General features: G+C 38.7%; 1 protein-coding gene across 9 annotated transcripts in view; it reads right to left on the bottom strand.

The window, feature by feature from the left end:
- Positions 1-26,813, bottom strand: part of RFX7 (regulatory factor X7) — a 176,677-nt gene that overhangs the window by 15,609 nt on the left and 134,255 nt on the right. For all 9 annotated transcript variants that reach the window (XM_033190025.1, XM_033190026.1, XM_033190030.1 and 6 more), the window contains one exon: positions 912-1,028. In XM_033190025.1, coding sequence (XP_033045916.1) covers positions 912-1,028 — 117 coding nt within the window. The remainder of the gene's footprint in view (positions 1-911; positions 1,029-26,813) is intronic.

Below are 26,813 nucleotides of genomic sequence, written 5' to 3'. Positions count from 1 at the left end.
TTAATAGTGTCACAAGGGCTTTAACCTTTTCGTTTCTCTTTTTCCACTGAAACATACAGGATTATCACCTGTAACATGCCAAGGACACATCAAAACATTTTTGTTTGCATTTCGGAAGCAAGAATAGATCATGCAACAAGTGGTTAGAGAACACCTGGAACCATTTTAGAAAAGTAAGTTTCTTCCCTTCCCCTTCCTCTCTCATCTCCTCCCCTCCATTTTATGCTCTGAAAAAAGGACAAGAGCTAAGGAGGGAGAAAATGGATGTCATCCTAATATGATACAGAGATCCTCTATTTTACAATCTTCTTCTAAAAGGAGAAAGAACTATAATGAATTCTTAATTTTAATGTCCTTACTTCTGTTGGCTCCTAAGTATTTCTCCATCACAAGAAGGACTTTTTCTATACTCTGGCTTTAATTTTAACACAGGCTTTAAATGGATGGCTGAAAAATATCTGTACTGAAAGATTAGTGTTTCTGTTAAAGTTCCATATGATTTTTTTTTTTTTTTTGCCAAGGAGATCCCCTATGTTTATAAATTAAAGGAAGAAAAGATGATAAGCTAGCATCTTCCTCCACTTTTATTCATATGATTGCTGAACATATGGCAGGCCTCAAAACTTCTTACTGTTAAAGAAGATCGGACCATTAAGAACACTTTACATTGATAGAGTAAGGTAAAATCTATCACAATTCTAATCTATGAATAAACCATTATTTGCTGTTTCTCTCATAGTGTGATAAATACCTGTGAAAGTTACATTTGCAATTATTCTACTAAATGCTTTTGAGTTGCTTAAATTTGAAGTTTATTTCTAAATAAAGTTGCCAGTTGAACTACAACAACAGATGTTCTATAACAAGTGAGAACATAGAGATATTACTAAAACCATTCTGGTAAAGGATATTTAGATTTGCCTCTTGTGCCCAAACGACGTGCCTTCATGTTTGGAAAGACGTTTTTCATGATCTTTCCAAAATCAGCAGCACTTAATGGATGGTAACCAAGATTGTCACAATAGCTCCTGCAAAAGAAGGAAGGACCAATTTAGAGTGACAGAATTCAGAATTATATTGCGGGGTGCTATTTCAATACAATTTGATCCTTTTGACAAAGTGTAGCAAAGGATCTTTCAAGTCATTTACCACAACGTCTGTGATCATCACTCTTTGGTGATGCATGTTAACTCAGGTTTAGTTAGCTGGCTTCACCCTCAGGGTATACAGTCCTACTTTCAATAACATTCACAAATCTTGCAGAAAGATATAATGTTGGTACAAAGTTTTTGAATTACAATCCCAACCAGCACTCATAAATGAATATATCCAGCTCAGCCAGTAGGACTGTAAGGTTCCACACACATTTCAGGCTCACATACTGGGATAATTTCCAATATACGTATCATGCACATCAGACAGAGATACTACTACTAGATGGTTTAAAATTTAGAAATGTGGTATGTTTGAACTAAAAGGGACCCTGCGAATACACCAACACTCTCATTTTACTGATAAGAGAAAAAACAGGCACAGGGAGAGGTTCCAAAGGTCCTAGTGTTCTCCTCCTTCCACCTCCACTATCCCTAGTATTGCCAGGAAAAAAGTTACTTTGTAAGACAGTAACTTCTAGTGCGATCAGGAGACACACCAAGTCTTAACTACTACTGGAATCAGGTGTTCTGTTTTTCTCTAGAGCTGCCAATCCCAGGTAAAATGTCAATCCTCTACCAGTTCAGCAGCAGACCAAGGCCACACCTCATTCTGGCCACCAAGGCCTTTGGGAGAACTACTACTTGGGAAATACAAATGAAGAGGAAGCCAGAGTAATTCCCTTTGTCCCTGCCTCACATTTAGCATCAACCAGGACAGCTTCTTGATGAAGTCATGCAGAAAAGAAATGAAAACAACTGGAACACATGGTGGGCAGGGTGTAATGGAAACCAGGACTTGGGTCTTTTTGTAGATTGCTGAATGTCCTGATAACATCCCTAAACTGACCTGAGCTCAAGAAGTTAAGTTGGGAGAGACTCAAGAGGAGGCAGAGACCCTTGGGAGCCTTAATACAGAAAGAATAGGGGTAGGTCTGGAGACAATGGTATTTCTCTTGTTTGTGGCTTCCCTATTCCCACAGCAAATCCTCCATATCCCTGGGGGTTAGACGGGAAGGAGTAGCCCAGCAAACACATCACCAACAATGCTACGAGAAGAAAGGGAACTAATGTATACTGAAAGTTTCCTATACAGGAAGTATTAGCAGCCTCATATTTAAATTGAGACTAAATTTGATACTTTGAGGGCTCAGGGGGTCTTGCAAGGTTGAATGTACAAAGTGAAGAGGTAACTACTTTTGGGTGCTGACAATGGAAATGAGCTGCATCAAATCATAACAATTTCAGAAGCAAGTTAAATTAGTTCTTTATGGTTCAAACTGGCACAAAAAGAAAGTTAGAATGAGGCTCTTTTGCACCTCAGGGACTTGACCCATGTTGGTTCCTCTACCTGGAACGTTACTTTTCTTATCTTTCAAGTCTCTGCTTGAATTCTATGATTTTTGAAAGGATCTTTTCCGACTAAAGCAGTGTTCTCATGCCACACCCTCATCATGTTCCCTATCAGTGTAATCTGTTTCTTTTCTTCGCATGAGTTACAATTACATAGCAGTGAATTTATTTGTCTTCTCCATCACACTAAGTTCAAGCAGGGCAGTGACCATATCTATTGGATTAACCAGTGTATTCTCAGCACCAGGAACAAGATTTAAGGGTCATATGAAGCCCATCTGTATATAAAACTATAATAAACATTAAATAAACACATTAAAAGACTTAAAACAGCGAAGAAGAAACACTGCCCACCCCCCTACCCGCCCTGGCTCCTAGGACAACACTGGAAGAAATGGATCTAAAAAACTGAAATCAAATAAAGAGAGGAAGTGTAATGAGACATTTGAGAGATAATATATCCATTCTATTCTCCCTCTGTTTCAGATTTTGATTTTTTTTCATTACATTAGTAAACCAAAATTTTTACTTTGGCAGAAGGGGTAAGAGAAAGGTTGGCAAAAGAAGTAATGTTAAGTATCATTGACCTAAAGACATAAAGTGAACAAAATTAATATAGTGAGTTTATTTGGGTCAAGGTTGAGGACTGTAGGCTGGGAAATGCTGAGAAGTGCTCCACAGAATGAAGGAGAGGCTCATGTTTTTAAAGAAAAAAGGACAAATTAGGAGAGGGGGCAATTACAAAAGTTGTTTGTCAAGAATTCTCATTGGTGTAGAGAAATAACTGATTAGTAATTGGCTATACATTGTTGAACTATAGGGTATGAGTTACGGTGCCTAGCATATGGCATTGTTAGGTTAGTTTAATGGTTACTTGGTGGTGACAGTCTAAAGTCCATACAGCAGACAGATTACTTAGCTCAAGGAGGGGAGTGAGAGATGACTACTTGCACATTTTAATGCCCCCACTGGGCCTGGTAATTTAAAAGAGCTCATGTCCCTCAGATAAAAAGTTTCTTGTCTTTCTTGGTATCTAGATGACCAATGCCAAATTTGTTTTTCAAATACAATTTATAGGCTGGGCGCGGTGGCTCAAGCCTGTAATCCCAGCACTTGGGAGGCCGAGACGGGCGGATCACGAGGTCAGGAGATCGAGACCATCCTGGCTAACACAGTGAAACCCCGTCTCTACTAAAAATACAAAAAACTAGCCGGGCGAGGTGGCGGGCGCCTGTAGTCCCAGCTACTCGGGAGGCTGAGGCAGGAGAATGGCGTGAACCCGGGAGGCGGAGCTTGCAGTGAGCTGAGATCCAGCCACTGCACTCCAGCCCGGGCGACAGAGCGAGACTCCGCCTCAAAAAAAAAAAAAAAAAAAAATACAATTATATTGTGTGGTTATTTCACAAAATCATCCAATTCCATCTGGTTTTTGATACTTAGTCTACCTTTTGGAAGGATAAATTATAACAACCTATTGTCAAATACTCTGGTGGATAAAAGTACTTTGTAGACATATAAAAAATAGCTCAAATTATTTCCTGAATCATGTCAGAAGAAAACTGCCTATGATTCAAAACTTTATGCTTTGATAACTCATGTCAAACAGAAAATAAAGAGGGCATCAATGTAAAAACAAGAACAGTATCTAGAATAGATTCTCAATTTCTTTAATTTTGTGAAATGTTAGAATTGAAAAACTAAATCAGAAGTTGTATAGTTCAACTTCCTGCCAGATGTAGAAATGGTCATACTCCTAAATGATGGGTTACCTCAACACGAACACTTCTTTGATGGGGAGGACTCTTTATTGTGAGGTGGCCTATCCAATTTTCAGTGGTTATAATTTTTAAAGAAAAAGAATTTCAGTAGGACACCTTTCCCGATTTTCTCTGATTTAAAAGAATCAGATATTCAATCATTCTTTTAAAAATCTAATTTAGTATTTACATAATATTTATTCATAATTTTGTGCTATATAACAAACCATTGGTCATTCCAGGCCATGTGGAGATCTTAGTTAGTTTACATCTCATTTTCTTGCTTAATAACTTTAACTGTAGGTTGACCATGCAAGATACGGTATCAACTCTTAACTCAGCGTCAGATTATACTTATGCAAGACTCAAAAAAGTGAGGAACAGAGAATGTTCTGTTCATGCAATCACTAACACTCTAATGTCATTTTAAAAATGAGATAATTGTTTTCTCTTGCTCCTTAAAGTATGTTTTTAAGCCTGAAATTAAGCCTAATATTCAATATAACTATGAACACATCACTCAAAATCCATGGTAACAATTCAGTCTTTAATGTTCATTCATGACACAAATTTAATTGTACAAGTTAAAGGTAAACATTGTTTAATGGTACAAAAATATAAACAATGAACCACAAAAGATTTGTGGTAAAATATAGTCATGGGATACCTAACCATACCTGACATTTTTTGAGAGCTTTCTTTGTGTTAAATCATTTAATCCTCTCAACAACCTTAAGACAGGTAGTTTTATTAAACATAATTTATAGATGAGGAACTTGCACAGAGAGGTGCACTAATCCCTTTATTTAACAGATGAGGTATTTTTATTGTAATTAATAATTATAAGCATACTGAATGAATAAAGAATCAAATAGCAATAAAAAATGATGCAGGCGATATCATCACTGATCCCACAGATAAAACAATAAAAAATGATAATAAAACAATAAAAATGATACAGGGGATATCGCCACTGATCCCACAGAAATACAACTACCATCAGAGAATGTGATAAACACCTCTACGCAAATAAACTAGAAAATCTAGAAGAAATGGATAAATTCCTGGACACATATACCCTCCGAAGACTAAACCAGGAAGAAGTCGAATCTTTGACTAGACCAGTAACAAGTTCTGAAATTGAGGCAGTAATAAATAGCCTACCAACCAAAAAAAGTCCAGGACCAGATGGACTCACAGCCAAATTATACCAGAGGTACAAAGAGGAGCTGGTACCATTCCTTCTGAAACTATTCCAAATAATTGAAAAGGAAGGACTCCTCCCTAACTCATTTTATGAGGCCAGCATCATCCTGATACCAAAGCCTGGCAGAGGCACAACAAAAAAACTTCAGGCCAATATCCCTGATGAACATCAGTGCAAAAATCCTCAGTACAATACTGGTAAACTGAATCCAGCAGCACATCAAAAAGCTTATCCATCACCATCAAGTCAGCTTCATCCCTAGGAAGCAAGGTTGGTTCAACGTATGCAAATCAATAAATGTCATCCATCACATAAACAGAACCAATGACAAAAACCACATGACTCTCTCAATAGATGCAGAAAAGACCTTTGAAAAAATTCAATATCCCTTTATGTTAGAAACTCTAAATAAACTAGGTATTGCTGCAACATACCTCAAAATAATAAGAGTTATTTATGACAAACACAGCCAAAATCATACTGAATGGGCAAATGCTGGAAGCATTCCCTTTGAAAACCGGCACAAGACAAGAATGTACTTTTACCACTCCTATTCAACATAGTACTGGAAGTTCTGGCCAGGGCAATCAGGCAAGAGAAAGAAAGGATATTCAAACAGGAAGAGACAAAGTCAAATTGTCTCTGTTTGCAGACGACATGATCCTATATTTAGAAAACCCCATCGTCTCAGCCCAAAAACTCTTTAAGCTGATAAGCAACTTCAGCAAAGTCTCAGGATACAAAATCAATGTGCAAAAATCACAAGCATTCCTATACATCAACAAAAGACAAGTAGAGAGCCAAATCATGAATGAACTCCCATTCACAATTGCTACAGAGAATAAAATACCTAGGAATACAGCTAACAAGGGAAGTGAAGGACCTCTTCAAGAACTACAAACCACTGCTCAAAGAGAAACAGAGGACACACACAAATGGAAAAACATTCCATCCTCATGAATAGGAAGAATCAATATCATGAAAATGGCCATACTGCCCAAAATAATCAATGCTATTCCCATCAAACTACCATTGGCATTCTTCAAAGAATTAGAAAAAACTACTTTAAATTTCATATGGAACCAAAAAAGAGACCACATAGCCAAGACAATCCTAAGCAAAAAGAACAAAGCTGGAGGCATCATGCTAACTGACTTCAAACTATACTACAAGGCTACAGTAACCAAAACAGCATGGTACTGATACCAAAACAGACACACATCAATGCAACAGAATAGTGACCTCAGAAATAAGACTACATATCTATAATAATTTGATCTTCGACAAACCTGACCAAAAGAAAAAAGAAAAAAAAGGCAATGAGGAAAGATTTCCTTATTTAAGAAACGGGGCTGGGAAAACTGCCTAGCCATATGCAGACAACTGAAACTGGACCCCTTTCTTACACCTTATACACAAATTTACTCAAGATGGACTAAAGACTTAAATGTAAAACCCAAAACCATAAAAACCCTAGAAGAAAATCTAGGCAATACCATTCAGGACATAGGCATGGGAGAAGATTTTATGAAGAAATTGCCACAAGCAATTCCAACAAAAGCTAAAATTGACAAATAGGATCTAATTAAAGAGCTTCTGCACATCAAAAGAAACTATCATCACAGCAAACAGACAACCTACAGAATGAGAGAAAATTTTTGCAATCTATCGGACAAAAGTCTCTAAGATCCAGAATTTACATGGAACTTAAATTTACAAGATAAAAACAACCCCAACAAAAAGTGGGCATAGGACATGAACAGACACTTCTCAAAAGAAGACATTTATGCAACCAACAAAAATATGAAAAAAATCTCAACCTCACTGATAATTAGAGAAAAGAAAATCAAAACCACAATGAGATACCATCTTATACCGGTCAGAATGGCGATTATTAAAAAGTCAAGAAACAACAGATGCTGGCAAGGATGTGGAGGAACAGGAACACTTTTACACTATTGGTGGGAATGTAAATTAGTTCAACCATTGTGGAAGACAGTGTGGAGCTTCCTCAAGGATCTAGAACCAGAAATACCATTTGACTCAGCAATTCCATTACTGGGTATATACCCAAAGGAATATAAATCATTCTATTATAAAGACACATGCACATGTATGTTTACTACAGCACTATTCACAATAGCAAAGACATAGAACCAACCCAAATGCTCATCAATGATAGACTGGATAAAGAAAATGTGGTACATATACACCATGGAATACTATGCAGCCATTAAAAGGAATGAGATCATGTCCTTTGCAGGGACATGGATGAAGCTGGAAGCCATCATCCTCAGCAAAGTAATGCAGGAACAGAAAACCAAACACTGCATGTTCTTACTAGTAAGTGGGAGCTGAACAACGAGAACACATGGACACAGTGAGGGGAACAACAAACATCGGGGCCTGGTGGGGGGGCGGCGAGGGAGGGAAGAGCATTAGGACAAATAGCTAATGCATGCGGGGCTTAATACCTAGGTGACGGGTTGATAGGTGCAGCAAACCACCATGGCACATGTTTACCTATGTAACAAACCTGTACGTTCTGCACATGTGTCCTGGAAAGTAGAGTAAAATAAAATTGAAAAAAAAAAAAAAAAGCAAACTGAATGCTTGTATTGTAACCAAAATTACATCATTAAAATTTTTTCCTAATATTTATAAAAATAATAAGAATTATCAATTTTCTATTAAAAGGACTCTTAAGACTTACCTAGACCCATAATGTTATTTTAGTGAGTCTTAGTATCAAAGTATTATAAATGATAATAAAGGATATGGGAATTTGGGGAGGTCCCAAAGACATGGTAGAATTACATTGCTTAAAAGTGTTAATCAAACAAAACATTTGCTAGATAATCTGAAAGACAAATGAGGTAAAAGTAATATGGTCAAATACCTAATTATCTTGAGCCTTAGAAAGTGGAAAAGTTGTTGTAATCCTCTCTTATTTTTAAGGAGTAAATAGATCTCAAGACTCTGGAGAGAAAACTCTTCAAAAGTGCCTGACCCTAACCATAAAGAAATTGGTCTTTTTCAGTTGGGTGTGGTGGCTGACGCATGTAATCCTAGCACTCTGGGAGGCTGAGGTAGGTGACTGCCTGGGCTCAGGAGTTCAGGACCAGCCTGGGCAACATGGTGAAACCCTTTCTCTACTAAAAATACAGAAAAAAAAAAAATTAGCTGGGCATGGTGGCGGGCGCGTGTAATCCCAGTTACTTGGGAGGCTGAGGCAGGAGAATTGCTTTAACCCAGGAGGTGGAGGTTGTAGTGATCAGAGATCATGCCACTGCACTCCAGCCTAGGCAACAGAGAGACTCTGTCTCCAGAAAAAAAAAAAAAAAAAAAAATTTATCTTTTTCATATTGTTCTGTGTTTTGAGCAGAACAATGATATAGTATGCAGAACAATGATAGTAGTACTAGTAAGCTGATCTTAGACTAGGATCATACTAATATATCACCTTTGAAACTCACTGATAATGCCTTTTTTGTGGAAACTACACAATGAACAATATATCTGAAAGATTACTTTGCTTGAAGTCAAAACTAAAGAAGAGTTAAATTATGTACATATAAAAAACTATCATGTATGACCTCCTTAACTAGCACTTGCCTTACCTTTCCATCATTTTGGCTAACAATCCTATAAAAAAGATTCAGTCATGGTGAATCATGATTCACAGGTTAAGAATCTTAACCTGAAGTTTAAAAATTACTAATAAAAATCCCATAGTTTATGAAGTCATCTGATGAATAAATCCTCAAGATTTTAAAAAGAAATTTGTGTCTTTACTTAATCACAGTAAAAAGTAAATCTTAAAGTCCTGAGTTCTCATGGCCTATGACGAAGCCATTTAAAATGACTATTTTTATTTTTATTTTATTTTTGAGACCGAGTCTCGCTCTGTTGCTCAGCCTTGAGCACAATGGCATGATTTTGGCTCACTGCAACCCCCGCCTCTCTGCATTCAAGCAATTCTCCTGCCTCAGCCTCCCAAGTAGCTGGGATTACAAGAGCATGCCACCACGCCCCAGCTAATTTTTTGTATTTTTACAGGAGACAGGGATTTGCCATGTTGGCCAGGCTGGTCTCCAACTCCTGACTTCAGCTGATCTGCCTACCTCAGCCTCCCAAAGTGCTGGGATTACAGGGGTGAGCCACTGCGCCCAGCTAAAATGGCTATTCTTTTTTTATTGTATGATTCCATTTATATGAAATATCCACAGTACAGAAATCCACACACATGGAAAGATTTATAGTTGACAAGTGTGTGGTGGAGGGGGAAACTGGGACTGTCTGCTTAGTGTATTCAGGGTTTTAAAAAATGACTATTCTTTTGATGAATTTGGATTGTTATTTTAAAAGCAAAGACACACACATATATATATGTGATAAATATACTGATCATACTCTACATATAGTATGAGCTCTCTTTGTATATATACTTTCGTTTTTGGATTGCCTGAGGTCTCCTTTGTTTTAAATTAACTGCATATAGGCCGGGTGTGGTGGCTCACTCCTGTAATCCCAGCCCTTTGGGAGGCTGAGGTGGGCGGATTACGAGGTCAGGAGATCGAGACCACCCTGGCTAACATGGTGAAACCTCGTCTCTACTAGAAATATAAAAAAACAGCCGGGCATGGTGGTGGGTGCCTGTAGTCCCAGCTACTCAGGAGGCTGAGGCAGGAGAATGGTGTGAAGCTGGGAGGCAGAGCTTGCAGTGAGCTGAGATCGTGCCACTGCACTCCAGCCTGCGCTGACAGAGTGAGACTCCATCTCAAAAAAATAAAAAAAAAATTAAAAAAAAATTAACTGCATATAAAATGTTCAGATTTATGATTATCAACAGTAACTACCTATACATTAAGAATTAACAAACATTGAAAGAAGGGGCCTTGACCCAGTAAATTCCCGAGTAACCATCTCTCTTTTTGAATTTCCATCCAGATCCAATTTTACTACACTTAGTTCTTCAATAGTTGGGAACATTTCTGAAATCATGTTAGTAAAAGGATAAATTAAAATTTTCACAAGGTTGCATACATGAAAACAAAAAAACCAAGAGACCCTAGTGTCATCTGATGTAATCATACCATTTTGTAGATGAGAAAACTAAGGAAGAGAGAGGTAAAGATGGTTTGTAAAATGGTTTGTAAGATGGTTTGTAGTTAAATAAGTGGTTCTTTACTGATGACTCAAGTAGCATTTCAAGTAGAATGAGTACTCAATACATATTTGTTGACTGCCCGCACTACAACATTTTCAAAACTTCCTTCTGAAGAACACTGATCAGCCCTCAATTTTAATTTCCTGCATAATATCTTAATCAATACATACAGCTGTAATGTAAACAGTATGACAGTCTTATAGAATCTGTATCAGGAGAAAATGAGTGAGATATAGTTAACTACCATTAATGAATGTATAGAAGAGGTGAGAAAAAAGGACAGAAACTTAAATAGGTTCTCCACAGAAGATGATACCCAATTGGCCCAAGAACATATAAGAAAGGCACTCAACTTTATTAGTCATCAGGGAAGTGCAAGTTAAAACTACAATAGAGGGGGCGGAGCAAGATGGCCAAATAGGAACAGCTCCAGTCTCCAACTCCCAGCGCGAGCGACACAGAAGACCGGTGATTTCTGCATTTTCAACTGAGGTACTGGGGTCATCTCTCTAGGGAGTGCCGGACAATCAGTGCTGGTCAGCTGCTGCAGCCTGACCAGCGTGAGCTGAAGCAGGGCGAGGCATCGCCTCACCTGGAAGCGCAAGGGGGAAGGGAATCCCTTTTCCTAGCCAGGGGAACTGAGACACACAACACCTGGAAAATCGCCTAACTCCCACCCCAATACTGCGCTTTAAGGAAACAGGCACACCAGGAGAATATATCCCACACCTGGCCGGGAGGGTCCCACGCCCACGGAGCCTCCCTCACTGCTAACACAGCCGTCTGCGGCGATCTATCCGCAAGGCAGCAGCGAGGCTGGGGGAGGGGCGCCCGCCATTGCTGAGGTTTAAGTAGGTAAACAAAGCCGCTGGGAAGCTCGAACTGGGTGGAGCTCACAGCAGCTCAAGGAAGCCTGCCTGTCTCTGTAGACTCTACCTCTGCGGATAGCGCACAGCTGCAGTCCAATAGGGGAAAGAGCGGGGGCCGGTGCAGACGCGAACGACTCTGTCTGACAGCTTTGGGGAGAGCCGTGGATCTCCTAACGCGGAGGTTGAGATCTGAGAACGGACAGACTGCCTGCTCAGGTGGGTCCCTGACCCCTGAGTAGCCTAGCTGGGAGACATCCCCCACTAGGGGCAGTCTGACGCCCCACACCTCACAGGGTGGAGTCACCCCTGAGAGGAAACTTCCAAAGAAAGAATCAGGTACACTCGCTGTTCAGCAATATTCTATCTTCGGCAACCTCTGCTGCTGATACCCAGGCAAACAGGGTCTGGAGTGGACCTCAAGCAATCTCCAACAGACCAACAGACAGTCCTTCTGACTGTCAGATGGAAAACTATCAAACAGGAAGGACACCTATACCAAAACTCCATCAGTACGTCACCATCATCAAAGACCAGAGACAGATAAAACCACAAAGATGGGGAAGAAGCAGGGCAGAAAAGCTGGAATTCAAAAAATAAGAGCGCATCTCCCCCTGCAAAGGAGCGCAGCCCATCGCCAGCAACGGATCAAAGCTGGTCAGAGAATGACTTTGACGAGATGAGAGAAGAAGGCTTCAGTCCATCAAACCTCTCAGAGCTAAAGGAGGAATTACGTACCCAGCGCAAAGAAACTAAAAATCTTGAAAAAAAAGTGGAAGAATTGACAGCTAGACTAATTAATGCAGAGAAGATCATAAACGAAATGACAGAGATGAAAACCATGACACGAGAAATACGTGACAAATGCACAAGCTTCAGTAACCGACTCCATCAACTGGAAGAAAGAGTATCAGCGATTGAGGATCAAATGAATGAAATGAAGCGAGAAGAGAAACCAAAAGAAAAAAGAAGAAAAAGAAATGAACAAAGCCTGCAAGAAGTATGGGATTATGTAAAAAGACCAAATCTACGTCTGATTGGGGTGCCTGAAAGTGAGGGGGAAAATGGAACCAAGTTGGAAAACACTCTTCAGGATATCATCCAGGAGAACTTCCCCAACCTAGTAGGGCAGGCCAACATTCAAATTCAGGAAATACAGAGAACGCCACAAAGATACTCCTCCAGAAGAGCAACTCCAAGACACATAATTGCCAGATTCACCAAAGTTGAAATGAAGGAAAAAATCTTAAGGGCAGCCAGAGAGAAAGGTCGGGTTACCCACAAAGGGAAGCCCATCAGACTAACAGCAGATCTCTCGGCAGAAACTCTACAAGCCAGAAGAGAGTGGGGCCATATTCAACGTTCTTAAAGAAAAGAATTTTCAACCCAGAATTTCATATCCAGCCAAACTAAGCTTCTCAGTGAAGGAGAAATAAAATCCTTTACAGATAAGCAAATGCTTAGAGATTTTGTCACCACCAGGCCTGCCTTACAAGAGACCCTGAAGGAAGCCCTAAACATGGAAAGGAACAACCGTACCAGCCATTGCAAAAACATGCCAAAATGTAAAGACCATCGAGGCTAGGAAGAAAATGCATCAACTAACGAGCAAAATAACCAGTTAATATCATAATGACAGGATCAAGTTCACACATACAATATTAACCTTAAATGTAAATGGACTAAATGCTCCAATTAAAAGACACAGACTGGCAAACTGGATAAAGAGTCAAGACCCATCAGTCTGCTGTATTCAGGAGACCCATCTCACATGCAGAGACATACATAGGCTCAAAATAAAGGGATGGAGGAAGATCTACCAAGCAAATGGAGAACAAAAAAAAGCAGGGGTTGCAATCCTAGTCTCTGATAAAACAGACTTTAAACCATCAAAGATCAAAAGAGACAAAGAAGGCCATTACATAATGGTAAGGGATCAATTCAACAGGAAGAGCTAACTCTCTAATATATATGCACCCAATACAGGAGCACCCAGATTCATAAAGCAAGTCCTTAGAGACCTACAAAGAGACTCAGACTCCCATACAATATAATGGGAGACTTCAACACTCCACTGTCAACATTAGACAGATCAACGAGACAGAAAGTTAACAAGGATATCCAGGAATTGAACTCATCTCTGCACCAAGCGGACCTAATAGACATCTATAGAACTCTCCACCCCAAATCAACAGAATATACATTCTTCTCAGCACCACATCGCACTTATTCCAAAATTGACCACATAATTGGAAGTAAAGCACTCCTCAGCAAATGTACAAGAACAGAAATTATAACAAACTGTCTCTCAGACCACAGTGCAATCAAACTAGAACTCAGGACTAAGAAACTCAATCAAAACCGCTCAACTACATGGAACTGAACAACCTGCTCCTGAATGACTACTGGTACATAACGAAATGAAAGCAAAATAAAGATGTTCTTTGAAACCAATGAGAACAAAGATACAACATACCAGAATCTCTGGGACACATTTAAAGCAGTGTGTAGAGGGAAATTTATAGCACTAAATGCCCACAAGAGAAAGCAGGAGAGATCTAAAATTGACACTCTAACAACACAATTAAAAGAACTAGAGAGGCAAGAGCAAACACATTCAAAAGCTAGCAGAAGGCAAGAAATAACTAAGATCAGAGCAGAACTGAAGGAGATAGAGATACAAAAAACCCTCCAAAAAATCAATGAATCCAGGAGTTGGTTTTTTGAAAAGATCAACAAAATTGACAGACCGCTAGCTAGACTAATAAAGAAGAGAGAAGAATCAAATAGACGCAATAAAATGATAAAGGGGATATCACCACCGACCCCACAGAAATACAAACACCATCAGAGAATACTATAAATGCCTCTACGCAAATCAAGTAGAAAATCTAGAAGAAATGGATAATTTCCTGGACACTTACACTCTCCCAAGACTAAACCAGGAAGAAGTTGAATCCCTGAATAGACCAATAGCAGGCTCTGAAATTGAGGCAACAATTAATAGCCTACCCACGAAAAAAAGTCCAGGACCAGATGGATTCACAGCTGAATTCTACCAGAGGTACAAGGAGGAGCTGGTACCATTCCTTCTGAAACTATTCCAATCAATAGAAAAACAGGGAATCCTCCCTAACTCTTTTTATGAGGCCACATCATCCTGATACCAAAGCCTGGCAGAGACACAACAAAAAAAGAGAATTTTAGACCATATCCCTGATGAACATCGATGCAAAAATCCTCAATAAAATACTGGCAAACCGGATTCAGCAGCACATCAAAAAGCTTATCCACCATGATCAAGTGGGCTTCATCCCTGGGATGCAAGGCTGGTTCAACATTCGCAAATCAATCAACGTAATCCAGCATATAAACAGAACCAAAGACAAGAACCACATGATTATCTCAATAGATGCAGAAAAGGCTTTTGACAAAATTCAACAGCCTGTATGCTAAAAACGCTCAATAAATTCGGTATTGATGGAACGTACCTCAAAATAATAAGAGCTATTTATGACAAACCACAGCTAATATCATACTGAATGGGCAAAAACTGGAAAAATTCCCTTTGAAAACTGGCACAAGACAGGGATGCCCTCTCTCACCACTCCTATTCAACATAGTGTTGGAAGTTCTGGCTAGGGCAATCAGGCAAGACAAAGAAATCAAGGGTATCCAGTTAGGAAAAGAAGAAGTCAAATTGTCCCTGTTTGCAGATGACATGATTGTATATTTAGAAAACCCCATTGTCTCAGCCAAAATCTCCTTAAGCTGATAAGCAACTTCAGCAAAGTCTCAGGATACAAAATTAATGTGCAAAAATCACAAGCATTCTTATACACCAGTAACAGACAAGCATAGAGCCAAATCAGAATGAACTTCCATTCACAATTGCTTCAAAGAGAATAAAATACCTAGGAATCCAGCTTACAAGGGATGTAAAGGACCTCTTCAAGGAGAACTACAAACCACTGCTCAGTGAAATAAAAGAGGACACAAACAAATGGAAGAACATACCATGCTCATGGATAGGAAGAATCAATATCGTGAAAATGGCCATACTGCCCAAGGTTATTTATAGATTCAATGCCATCCCCATCAAGCTACCAATGACTTTCTTCACAGAATTGGAAAAAACGGCTTTAAAGTTCATATGGAACCAAAAAAGAGCCCGCATTGCCAAGACAATCCTAAGTCAAAAGGACAAAGCTGGAGGCGTCACGCTACCTGACTTCAAACTATACTACAAGGCTACAGTAACCAAAACAGCATGGTACTGGTACCACAACAGAGATATAGACCAATGGAACAGAACAGAGTCCTCAGAAATAATACCACACATCTACAGCCATCTGATCTTTGACAAACCTGAGAGAAACAAGAAATGGGGAAAGGATTCCCTATTCAATAAATGGTGCTGGGAAAATTGGCTAGCCATAAGTAGAAAGCTGAAACTGGATCCTTTCCTTACCCTTTAACGAAAATTAATTCAAGATGGATTAGAGACTTAAATGTTAGACCTAATACCATAAAAACCCTAGAAGAAAATCTAGGTAGTACCATTCAGGACATAGGCATGGGCAAGGACTTCATGTCTAAAACACCAAAAGCAACGCAGCAAAAGCCAAAATTGACACATGGGATCTAATTAAACTAAAGAGCTTTTGCACAGCAAAAGAAACTACCATCAGAGTGAACAGGCAACCTACAGAATGGGAGAACATTTTTGCAACCTACTCATCTGACAAAGGGCTAATATCCAGAATCTACAAAGAACTCAAACAAATATACAAGAAAAAAACAAACAACCCCATCAAAAAGTGGGGAAAGGATATGAACAGACATTTCTCAAAGAAGACATCCATACAGCCAACAGACACATGAAAAAATGCTCACCATCACTCGCCATCAGAGAAATGCAAATCAAAACCACAATGAGATACCATCTCACACCAGTTAGAATGGCAATCATTAAGAAGTGAGGAAACAACAGGTGTTGGAGAGGATGTGGAGAAATAGGAACACTTTTACACTGTTGGTGGGATTGTAAACTAGTTCAACCATTATGGAAAACAGTATGGCGATTCCTCAGGGATCTAGAACTAGATGTACCATATGACCCAGCCATCCCACTACTGGGTATATACCCAAAGGATTATAAATTACTCTACTACAAAGACACATGCACACGTATGTTTATTGCGGCACTATTCACAATAGCAAAGACTTGGAATCAACCCAAATGTCCATCTGTGACAGACTGGATTAAGAAAATGTGGCACATATACACCATGGAATACTATGCAGCCATCAAAAAGGATGAGTTTGCGTCCTTTGTAGGGACATGGATGCAGCTGGAAACCATCATTCTTAGCAAACTATCACAAGAACAGAAAACCAAACACCGCATGTTCTCAGTCATAGGTGGGAACTGAACAATGAGATCACTTGGACTCGGGAAGGGGAACATCACACACTGGGTCCTATCATGGGGAGGGGGGAGGAGGGAGGGATTGCATTGGGGAGTTATACATGATATAAACGTCATGCACATGTACCCTAGAACTTAAAGTATTAAAAAAAAAAAAAAACTACAATAGAAAAAAGGATAATATCTCTACACAGTAGCATGAGCTAAGAAATTATGGTATATATTCACAAGTGGAATACTAAATAGCAGTGTGAATGAACTAAAATGCATAATTTGTACAAACATTATACAGTTGTACAAACTGTACAAATACTGAGTAAAAAAGTCAGATAAGAAATACAGTATATTGTGTAATTTCATTCATGTAATGTTCAAAAACAAGCAAAGCTAGCCTGTGGTGTTAGAAGCCAGGACAGAAGTTACCCTTGACAAGACAGAGGTGCTGGTAAAGAGAGTTGAGTGTAAGAGGGTATCAGGCAGGATTATGGCAATGTTTGGTTTCTGAATCTGGATGCTGGTAATAATGAGGGTATTCATTTTGTAAAGATTTGCCAGGCTGTAAACTTATCTGTATATTTTTCTGTGTGTATGTTACGTTCCCATAAAAGTTACATAGAGTACTGTAAATAAAACGCCATGCCTGAGCTAGAACTAAGGGTCTAATATTATATGGAGAAAGTAGATTTAAACTGGGCCTTAGAGAACAAGTAGATTTAATCATATGGGTGTTAGGGTGGGTGGAGGGTGAGGCAGGTCTATTTCATGCAGAGGAAAGAATATGAACTGAGAAGAGCAGCATGTGGTTTTGAAACTAAGAATTTCAAAAAAGCTAAAGTGTAGACTTATGTACAGTGAACAGATCAGGGTAATTAGCATATCTATCATCTTAAACCTTTATGATTTATTTGTGTTGGGAACATTCAATATCCTCCGCACTACTTGAAAGTATACACTACTGTTAAGCATAGTCATCTTTCAGTGCTATACAATTTATTCCTCCTATCTAGCTCTAATTTTGTATCTTTTAACCACTCTCTTCCTATCCCCATCCCCTTTCCCAGCATCTAGGATCTTCTGTTCTACCTTTTACTTCTATAAAATGAACTTTAATCCACATATGAGTGAGAGTATGCAGTATTTAACTTTCTGTTCCCAGTTTATTTTACTTAACATAATGACCTCCAGATCCATTCATGCTGCTGCAAGTGACAGGATCTTATTTTTACTGGCCAAACAGTATTCCATTGTGTATATATACATTTTCTTTATTTATTCATCTGTTGGACACCTAGGTTGACTCTTTATCTTGGGTATAATGAATAGTGTTGCAGTAAACCATGGGGGTGTTAGATGTCTCTTTGATATACAGATTTCTTTCCTTTGGCTAAATGCTCAGTAGTAGGACTGCTGGATCATAGGATAGTATGTTTGTTTGTTTGTTTGTTTCTTTCCTTTCTTTCTTTCAAAAAATTCTTGTGAGCATATATTAGGTATATACATATATATATGGGGTAAATGGGATACTCTGATATAGGCATACAATGTGTAATAATCATATCAAGGTAAATGGGGTATCCATCACCTCGAGCATTTATTCTTTGTGTTACAAACAATCCAATTATACTCTCCTGGGTTTTTTTTTTTTTTATTATACCTTAAGTTCTAGGGTACATGTGCACAATGCGCACGTTTGTTACACATGTATACATGTGCCATGTCGGTGTGCTGCATCCATTAACTCATCATTTACATTAGGTGTATCTCCTAATGCTATCCCTCACCCTCCCCCCACCCCACAACAGGCCCCGGTGTGTGAAGTTATCCTTCCTGTGTCCAAGTGTTCCTATTGTTCAATTCCCAACTATGAGTGAGAACATGGGGTGTTTGGTTTTTTGTCCTTGAGACAGTTTGCTGAGAATGATGGTTTCCTGCTTCATCCATGTCCCTACAAAGGACATGAACTGATCCTTTTTTATGGCTGCATAGTATTCCATGATGTATATGTGTCACATTTTCTTAATCCAGTCTATCACTGATGGACATTTGGGTTGGTTCCAGGTCTTTGCTATTGTAAATAGTGCTGCAATAAACATATGTGTGCATGTGTCTTTAGCAGCATGATTTATAATCCTTTGGGTATATACCCAGTAATGGGATGGCTGGGTCAAATGGTATTTCTAGTTCTAGATACTGGAGGAATCGTCACACTGTCTTCCACAATGGTTGAACTAGTTTACAGTCCCACCAACAGTGTAAAAGTGTTCCTATTGCTCCACATCTTCTCCAGCACTTGTTGTTTCCTGACTTTCTAATGATTGCCATTCCAACTGGTGTGAGATGGTATCTCATTGTGGTTTTGATTTGCATTTCTCTGATGGCCAGTGATGATGAACATTTTTTCATGTATCTGTTGGCTGCATAAATGTCTTCTTTTGAGAAGTGTCTGTTCATATCCTTTCCCCACTTTTTGATGGGGTTGTTTTTTTTCTTGTAAATTTGTTTGAGTTCTTTGTGGATTCTGGATATTAGCCCTTTGTCAGATGAGTAGATTGCAAAAATGTTCTCCCATTCTGTAGGTTGCCTGTTCACTCTGATGGTAGTTTCTTTTGCTGTGCAGAAGCTCTTTAGTTTAATTAGATCCCATTTGTCAATTTTGGCTTTTGCTGCTGTTGCTTTTGGTGTTTTAGACATGAAGTCCTTGCCCATGCCTATGTCCTGAATGGTACTACCTAGGTTTTCTTCTAGGGTTTTTATGGTATTAGGTCTAACATTTAAGTCTCTAATCCATCTTGAATTAATTTCGTATAAGGAGTAAGGAAAGGATCCAGTTTCAGCTTTCTACTTATGGCTAGCCAATTTTCCCAGCACCATTTACTAAATAGGGAATCCTTTCCCCATTTCTTTTTTTTTTTTTTTTTTTTTGAGACGGAGTCTTGCTCTGTCACCCAGGCTGGAGTGCAGTGGCCGGATCTCAGCTCACTGCAAGTTCCGCCCCCCGGGTTCACGCCATTCTCCTGTCTCAGCCTCCTGAGTAGCTGGGACCACAGGCGCCCGCCACCACGCCCGACTAGTTTTTTTTTTGTATTTTTTAGTAGAGACGGGGTTTCACTGTATTAGCCAGAGATGGTCTCGATCTCCTGACCTCATGATCCGCCCGTCTCGGCCTCCCAAAGTGCTGGGATTACAGGCTTGAGCCACCACGCCCGGCCCCCATTTCTTGTTTCTCTAAGGTTTGTCAAAGATCAGATGGCTGTAGATGTGTGGTATTATTTCTGAGGACTCTGTTCTGTTCCATTGGTCTATATCTCTGTTTTGGTACCAGTACCATGCTGTTTTGGTTACTGTAGCCTTGTAGTATAGTTTGAAGTCAGGTAGCATGATGCCTCCAGCTTTGTTCTTATGACTTAGGATTGTCTTGGCAATGCAGGCTCTTTTTTGGTTCCATATGAACTTTAAAGCCGTTTTTTCCAATTCTGTGAAGAAAGTCATTGGTAGCTTGATGGGGGTGGCATTGAATCTATAAAACCTTGGGCAGTATGGCCATTTTCACGATATTGATTCTTCCTATCCATGAGCATGGTATTCTTCCATTTGTTAGTGTCCTCTTTTATTTCACTGAGCAGTGGTTTGTAGTTCTCCTTGAAGAGGTCCTTTACATCCCTTGTAAGCTGGATTCCTAGGTATTTTATTCTCTTTGAAGCAATTGTGAATGGAAGTTCATTCCTGATTGGCTCTCTGTTTGTCTGTTACTGGTGTATAAGAATGCTTGTGATTTTTGCACATTAATTGTATCCTGAGACTTTTGCTGAAGTTGCTTATCAGCTTAAGGAGATTTTGGGCTGAGACGATGGGGTTTTCTAAATATACAATCATGTCATCTGCAAACAGGGACAATTTGACTTCTTCTTTCCTAACTGGATACCCTTGATTTCTTTCTCTTGCCTGATTGCCCTAGCCAGAACTTCCAACACTATGTTGAATAGGAGTGGTGAGAGAGGGCATCCCTGTCTTGTGCCAGTTTTCAAAGGGAATTTTTCCAGTTTTTGCCCATTCAGTATGATATTGGCTGTGGGTTTGTCATAAATAGCTCTTATTATTTTGAGGTACGATCCATAAATACCGAATTTATTGAGCGTTTTTAGCATGAAGGGCTGTTGAATTTTGTCAAAAGCCTTTTCTGCATCTATTGAGATAATCATGTGGTTCTTGTCTTTGGTTGTTTATATGCTGGATTACGTTGATTGATTTGCGAATGTTGAACCAGCCTTGCATCCCAGGGATGAAGCCCACTTGATCATGGTGGATAAGCTTTTTGATGTGCTGCTGAATCCGGTTTGCCAGTATTTTATTGAGGATTTTTGCATCGATGTTCATCAGGGATATTGGTGTAAAATTTCTTTTTTTGTTGTGTCTCTGCCAGGCTTTGGTATCAGGATGATGTTGGCCTCATTAAATGAGTTAGGGAGGATTCCCTGTTTTTCTATTGATTGGAATAGTTTCAGAAGGAATGGTACCAGCTCCTCCTTGTACCTCTGGTAGAATTCAGCTGTGAATCCATCTGGTCCTGGACTTTTTTTGGTGGGTACGCTATTAATTATTGCCTCAATTTCAGAGCCTGCTATTGGTCTATTCAGGGATTCAACTTCTTCCTGGTTTAGTCTTGGAAGAGTGTAAGTGTCCAGGAAATTATCCATTTCTTCTAGATTTTCTAGTTGATTTGCGTAGAGGTGTATAGTATTCTCTGATGGTAGTTTGTATTTCTGTGGGGTCGGTGGTGATATCCCCTTTATCATTTTTATTGCGTCTATTTGATTCTTCTCTCTTTTCTTCTTTATTAGTCTTGCTAGCAGTCTGTCAATTTTGTTGATTTTTTCAAAAAACCAACTCCTGGATTCATTGATTTTTTTGGAGGGTTTTCTGTGTCTCCATCTCCTTCAGTTCTGCTCTGATCTTAGTTATTTCTTGCCTTCTGCTAGCTTTTGAATGTGTTTGCTCTTGCTTCTCCAGTTCTTTTAATTGTGATGTAGTGTCAATTTTAGATCTTTCCAGCTTTCTCTTGTGGGCATTTAGTGCTATAAATTTCCCTCTACACACTGCTTTAAATGTGTCCCAGAGATTCTGGTATGTTGTATCTTTGTTCTCATTGGTTTCAAAGAGCATCTTTATTTCTGCCTTCATTTCGTTATGTACCCAGTAGTCATTCAGGAGCAGGTTGTTCAGTTTCCATGTAGTTGAGTGGTTTTGATTGAGTTTCTTAGTCCTGAGTTCTAGTTTGATTGCCCTGTGGTCTGAGAGACAGTTTGTTATAATTTCTGTTCTTGTACATTTGCTGAGGAGTGCTTTACTTCCAATTATGTGGTCAATTTTGGAATAAGTGCGATGTGGTGCTGAGAAGAATGTATATTCTGTTGATTTGGGGTGGAGAGTTCTATAGATGTCTATTAGGTCCGCTTGGTGCAGAGATGAGTTCAATTCCTGGATATCCTTGTTAACTTTCTGTCTCGTTGATCTGTCTAATGTTGACAGTGGAGTGTTGAAGTCTCCCATTATTATTGTATGGGAGTCTAAGTCTCTTTGTAAGTCTCTAAGGACTTGCTTTATGAATTTGGGTGCTCCTGTATTGGGTGCATATATATTTAGGATAGGTAGCTCTTCCTGTTGAACTGATCCCTTTACCATTATGTAATGGCCTTCTTTGTCTCTTTTGATCTTTGATGGTTTAAAGTTCTGCTCTGATCTTAGTTATTTCTTGCCTTCTGCTAGCTTTTGAATGTGTTTGCTCTTGCCTCTCTAGTTCTTTTAATTGTGATGTTAGAGTGTCAGTTTTAGATCTTTCCTGCTTTCTCTTGTGGGCATGTAGTGCTATAAATTTCCCTCTACACACTGCTTTAAATGTGTCCCACAGATTGTGGTATGTTGTGTCTTTGTTCTCATTGGTTTCAAAGAACATCTTTATTTCTGCCTTCATTTCTTTATGTACCCAATAGTCATTCAGGATCAGGCTGTTCAGTTTCCATGTAGTTGAGCAGTTTTGAGTGAGTTTCTTCATCCTGAGTTCTAGTTTGATTGCACTGTGGTCTGAGAGACAGTTTGTTGTAATTTCTGTTCTTTTCCATTTGCTGAGAAGTGCTTTACTTTCAATTATGTAGTCAATTTTGGCTCTTTTCATTTAAAATGTACAATTTAATTATTCTCGACTATTGTCTCCTTGTTGTACTATCAAATACTAGATCTTATTCATTCCGTCTAACTATGTTTTTGTATCCATCAACCATCCTACTTCATTACAATGCCCCTACTACCCTTCCAAGCCTCTGGTAACCATCATTCTACTCTATCTCCATGAGTTCAATTATTTTAATTTTCAGCTCCAACAAATAAGTGAGAACATATGTTTGTCTTCCAGTAAATGGTTTATTTCACTCAACAGAGTGACCTCCATCCAGTTCCATCCACGTGACTGCAAATGATATGATGTCATTCTGTTTTTATGCCTGAATAGTACTCCATCTTGCATATGTGCTACATTCTGTTTATCCATTCATCTGTTGATGGACACTTAGGTTGCTTCCAAATCTCGGTTATCCCATGCGATAAACATGGGTGTGCAGATATCTCTTTGATATCCAGATTTCCTTTCTCTTGGGTATATACCTAGCTGTGCGATTGCTAGATCCTATGGTAGCTCTACTTTTAGTTTATTGAAGAATCTCCAAACTATTCTCTACAGTAGCTTTACTAACTTATATTCCCACCAACAGTGTATGAAGGTTTCCCTTCCTCCACATCCTTGCCACCATTTGTTATTGTCTTTTTGATAAAAGTCATTTGAAGTGGCGTGAGATTATATATTGTTGTTTTGATTTGTATTTCTCTAATGAACAACGATGTTGAGTACCTTTTTGCCATCTGTATGTCTTCTGAGAAATGTCTATATAGGTCTTTTGCCCATTTTAAATCAAATTATTAGATTTTTTTTTTCTATAGCATTGTTTGAGCTCCTTCTATATTCTGATTATTAATCACTTGTCAGATGGAGAGTTTGCAAATAATCTCTCTCATTCTGTGGGTTATCTCTTTACTTTGTTAACTGCTTTCTTTGCTGTGCAGCTTTTTAACTGCCTGTGATCCCATTTGTCCACTTCTGTTTTGGTTGCCTGTGCTTGTAGGGTATTGCTCAAGAAGTTTTGCACAGTGCAATGTCCTGGAGTTTCCCTAGTGTTCTCTTACAGTAGTTTCATAGTTTGAGGTCTTAGATTTAAGTCTTCAGTCCACTTTGATATGATTTTTGTATAGGGCAAGAGATAGGGGTCTAGTTTCATTTTTCTGCATAAGGATATCCAGTTTTCCCAGCATCATTTATTGAAGAGACCATACATTTCCCCAATGTACGCTTGTGGGATCTTTGTTGAAAATGAGTTCACTGGCTGGGTGCGGTGGCTCACACCTGTAATCTCAGCACTTTGGGAGGCCGAGGCGGGTGGGTCAAATGAGGTCAGGAGTCCAAGACCAGCCTGGCCAATACGGTGAAACCTTATCTCTACTAAAGCTACCAAAAAAAAAAAAAAAAAAAAGGCATGGAGGCGCGGGCCTATAGTTCCAGCTACTTGGGGGGCTGAGACAGGATAATTGCCTGAACCAGGGAGGCAGAGGCTGCAATGAACTGAGATTGCACCATTGCATTCCAGCCTGGGTGACAGAGTGAGACTGCATCTCCAAAAAAAAAAAACCAACAAAAACAAAAAACAGTTCACTGTAGATGTATGAATTTGTTTCTGGGTTCTCTATTCTGTTCTATTGGTCTATGTGTCTGTTTTTATGCCAGTACCATGCTGTTTTGGTTACTACAGCTCTATAGTATAATCTGAAGGTAATGTGATTACTCCAGTTTTGTTCTTTTTGCTTAGGATACCTCTGGCTATTCTGGGTCTTTTTAATATAAATTTGGGATAGCTTTTTCTATATTTCTGTGCAGAATATCATTGGTATTTTGATATGGACTTCATTCAATCTGTAGATTGCTTTGGGTAGTAGTATAACTATTTTAATAATGATTCTTTCAATCCATGAACATGGAATGCCTTTACATTCTGTGTCCCTTTCACTTTCTTTCATCAATGTTTTATAATTTTCATTGTAGACATCTTTCACTTCTTTGGTTAAGTGAATTCTTAGGTATTTAATTTTATTTGTAGCTATTGTAAATGGGATTACTTTCTTGATTTCTTTTTCACATTGTTCACAGTTGGCAGATAAGAATGCTACTGATTTTTGTATGTTGATATTGTATGCTGCAACTTTACTGAATTTATCCATTCTAACAGTTTTTTGGTGGAGGTTTTAGTTTTTTCCAATATAGTATCATATCATCTATAAATAGGGATAATTTGACCCTTCCTTTCCAGTCTAGATGCCCTCTGTTTCTTTTTCTTGTCTGATTGCTCTAGCTAGCATTTCTAGCACTATTTGAATAACAGTGGTGAAAGTGGGCATCCATGTCATGTTCCAGATCTTACAGGAAAGGCTTTCAGTTTTTCCTCTTTCAGTATGATACTAGCTGTGGGTCTGTCATATATGTCTTTTATTATGTTAAGGTCTGTTCATTCTATGCCCAGTTTTTTGAGGTTTTTTCATGAAGACATGTTGAATTTTATGAAATGCCTTTTCATTTCCTGCTTTTTATTTTTCTGTGTATCTGTTGTATGTTTTTAGATTTGAGGTTACCATGAGGCTTGCAGATATCTTACAACATATTAAACTGATGACAAATTGTTGGATTGCATAAACATGCCAAAAGAGTACTAATAAAACCTTTATACTCAAATATTGTCTCCCCATTTAAAAACTTGTTGTTTCTATTTATATTTTATTGTACTATGACTTGAAAAGTTGTGTAGTTATTATTTTTGATTCGTTCATCTATTAGTTTTTCTACTATGAGTAGTTTACACACCACAATTACAGTGCTATAATATTCTGTGTTTTTTTCTCTGTATATACTATTACCACTGAGTTTTGTGCCTTTAGATGACGTCTTATTGCTCAACAGCCTTTTCTTTCAGATTGAATAACTGTTTAGCATTTCTTGTATGCCAAGTCTGATGTTAATGAAATCCCTAAGCTTTCGCTTGTCTCTGAAAATCTTTTTATTTCCTTCTTGTTTGAAAGATATTTTCACTGGGTATACTATTCTAGGGTAACAGATTTTTTCCCTTCAGCACTTCAGATACGTCATGACACTCTCTCCTGGCTTGCAAGGTTCCCACTGAAAAGTCTGCTGCCAGATGTACTGGAGGTCCGTTGTATGTTATTTGCTTGTTTTATCTTGCTGCTTTTAGGATCTTTCTTTATCCTTGACCTTTTTGTATAGGGCAAGAGATAGGGGTCTATCAAGGTCCTCAGATAGGGATTTGATTATAAACGCCTTGAGGTAGTCTTCTTTGGGTTGAATCTGCTTGGTTTTCTTTAACTTTCTTGTACTTGGATATTTGTATCTTTCTCTAGGTTTTGGAAGTTCTCTGTTATTATCTCGTTGAATAAACTTTCTATTCTTATCTCTCTGCCTCCTCTTTAAGGCCAATAGCTCTAAGATTTGGCTTTTGGGGGCTATTTTCTAGATCTTATAGGTGTGCTTCATTTTTTGTTGTTGTTATTTTTTTGTCTCCCTCTGACTGTGTATGTTCAAATAACCTGTTTCAGGATCACTAATTCTTTCTTTTTGATCAGTTCTGCTAGTAAGAGACTCTGATGCGTTCTTCAGTGTATTAATTGCATTTTTCTTTTCTTTTTTTTTTTTTTTTTTTGAGACGGAGTCTGGCTGTGTCGCCCAGGCTGGAGTGCAGTGGCGCAATCTTGGCTCACTGCAAACTCCGCCTCCC

The sequence above is a fragment of the Trachypithecus francoisi genome, unplaced genomic scaffold (genome assembly GCF_009764315.1).
Source record: "Trachypithecus francoisi isolate TF-2019V2 unplaced genomic scaffold, Tfra_2.0 Lachesis_group3, whole genome shotgun sequence".
Taxonomy (NCBI): Eukaryota; Metazoa; Chordata; class Mammalia; order Primates; family Cercopithecidae; genus Trachypithecus; species Trachypithecus francoisi.
Note: the sequence above shows the minus strand (reverse complement) of the source record. Positions and strands in the feature narration are given on the sequence as shown.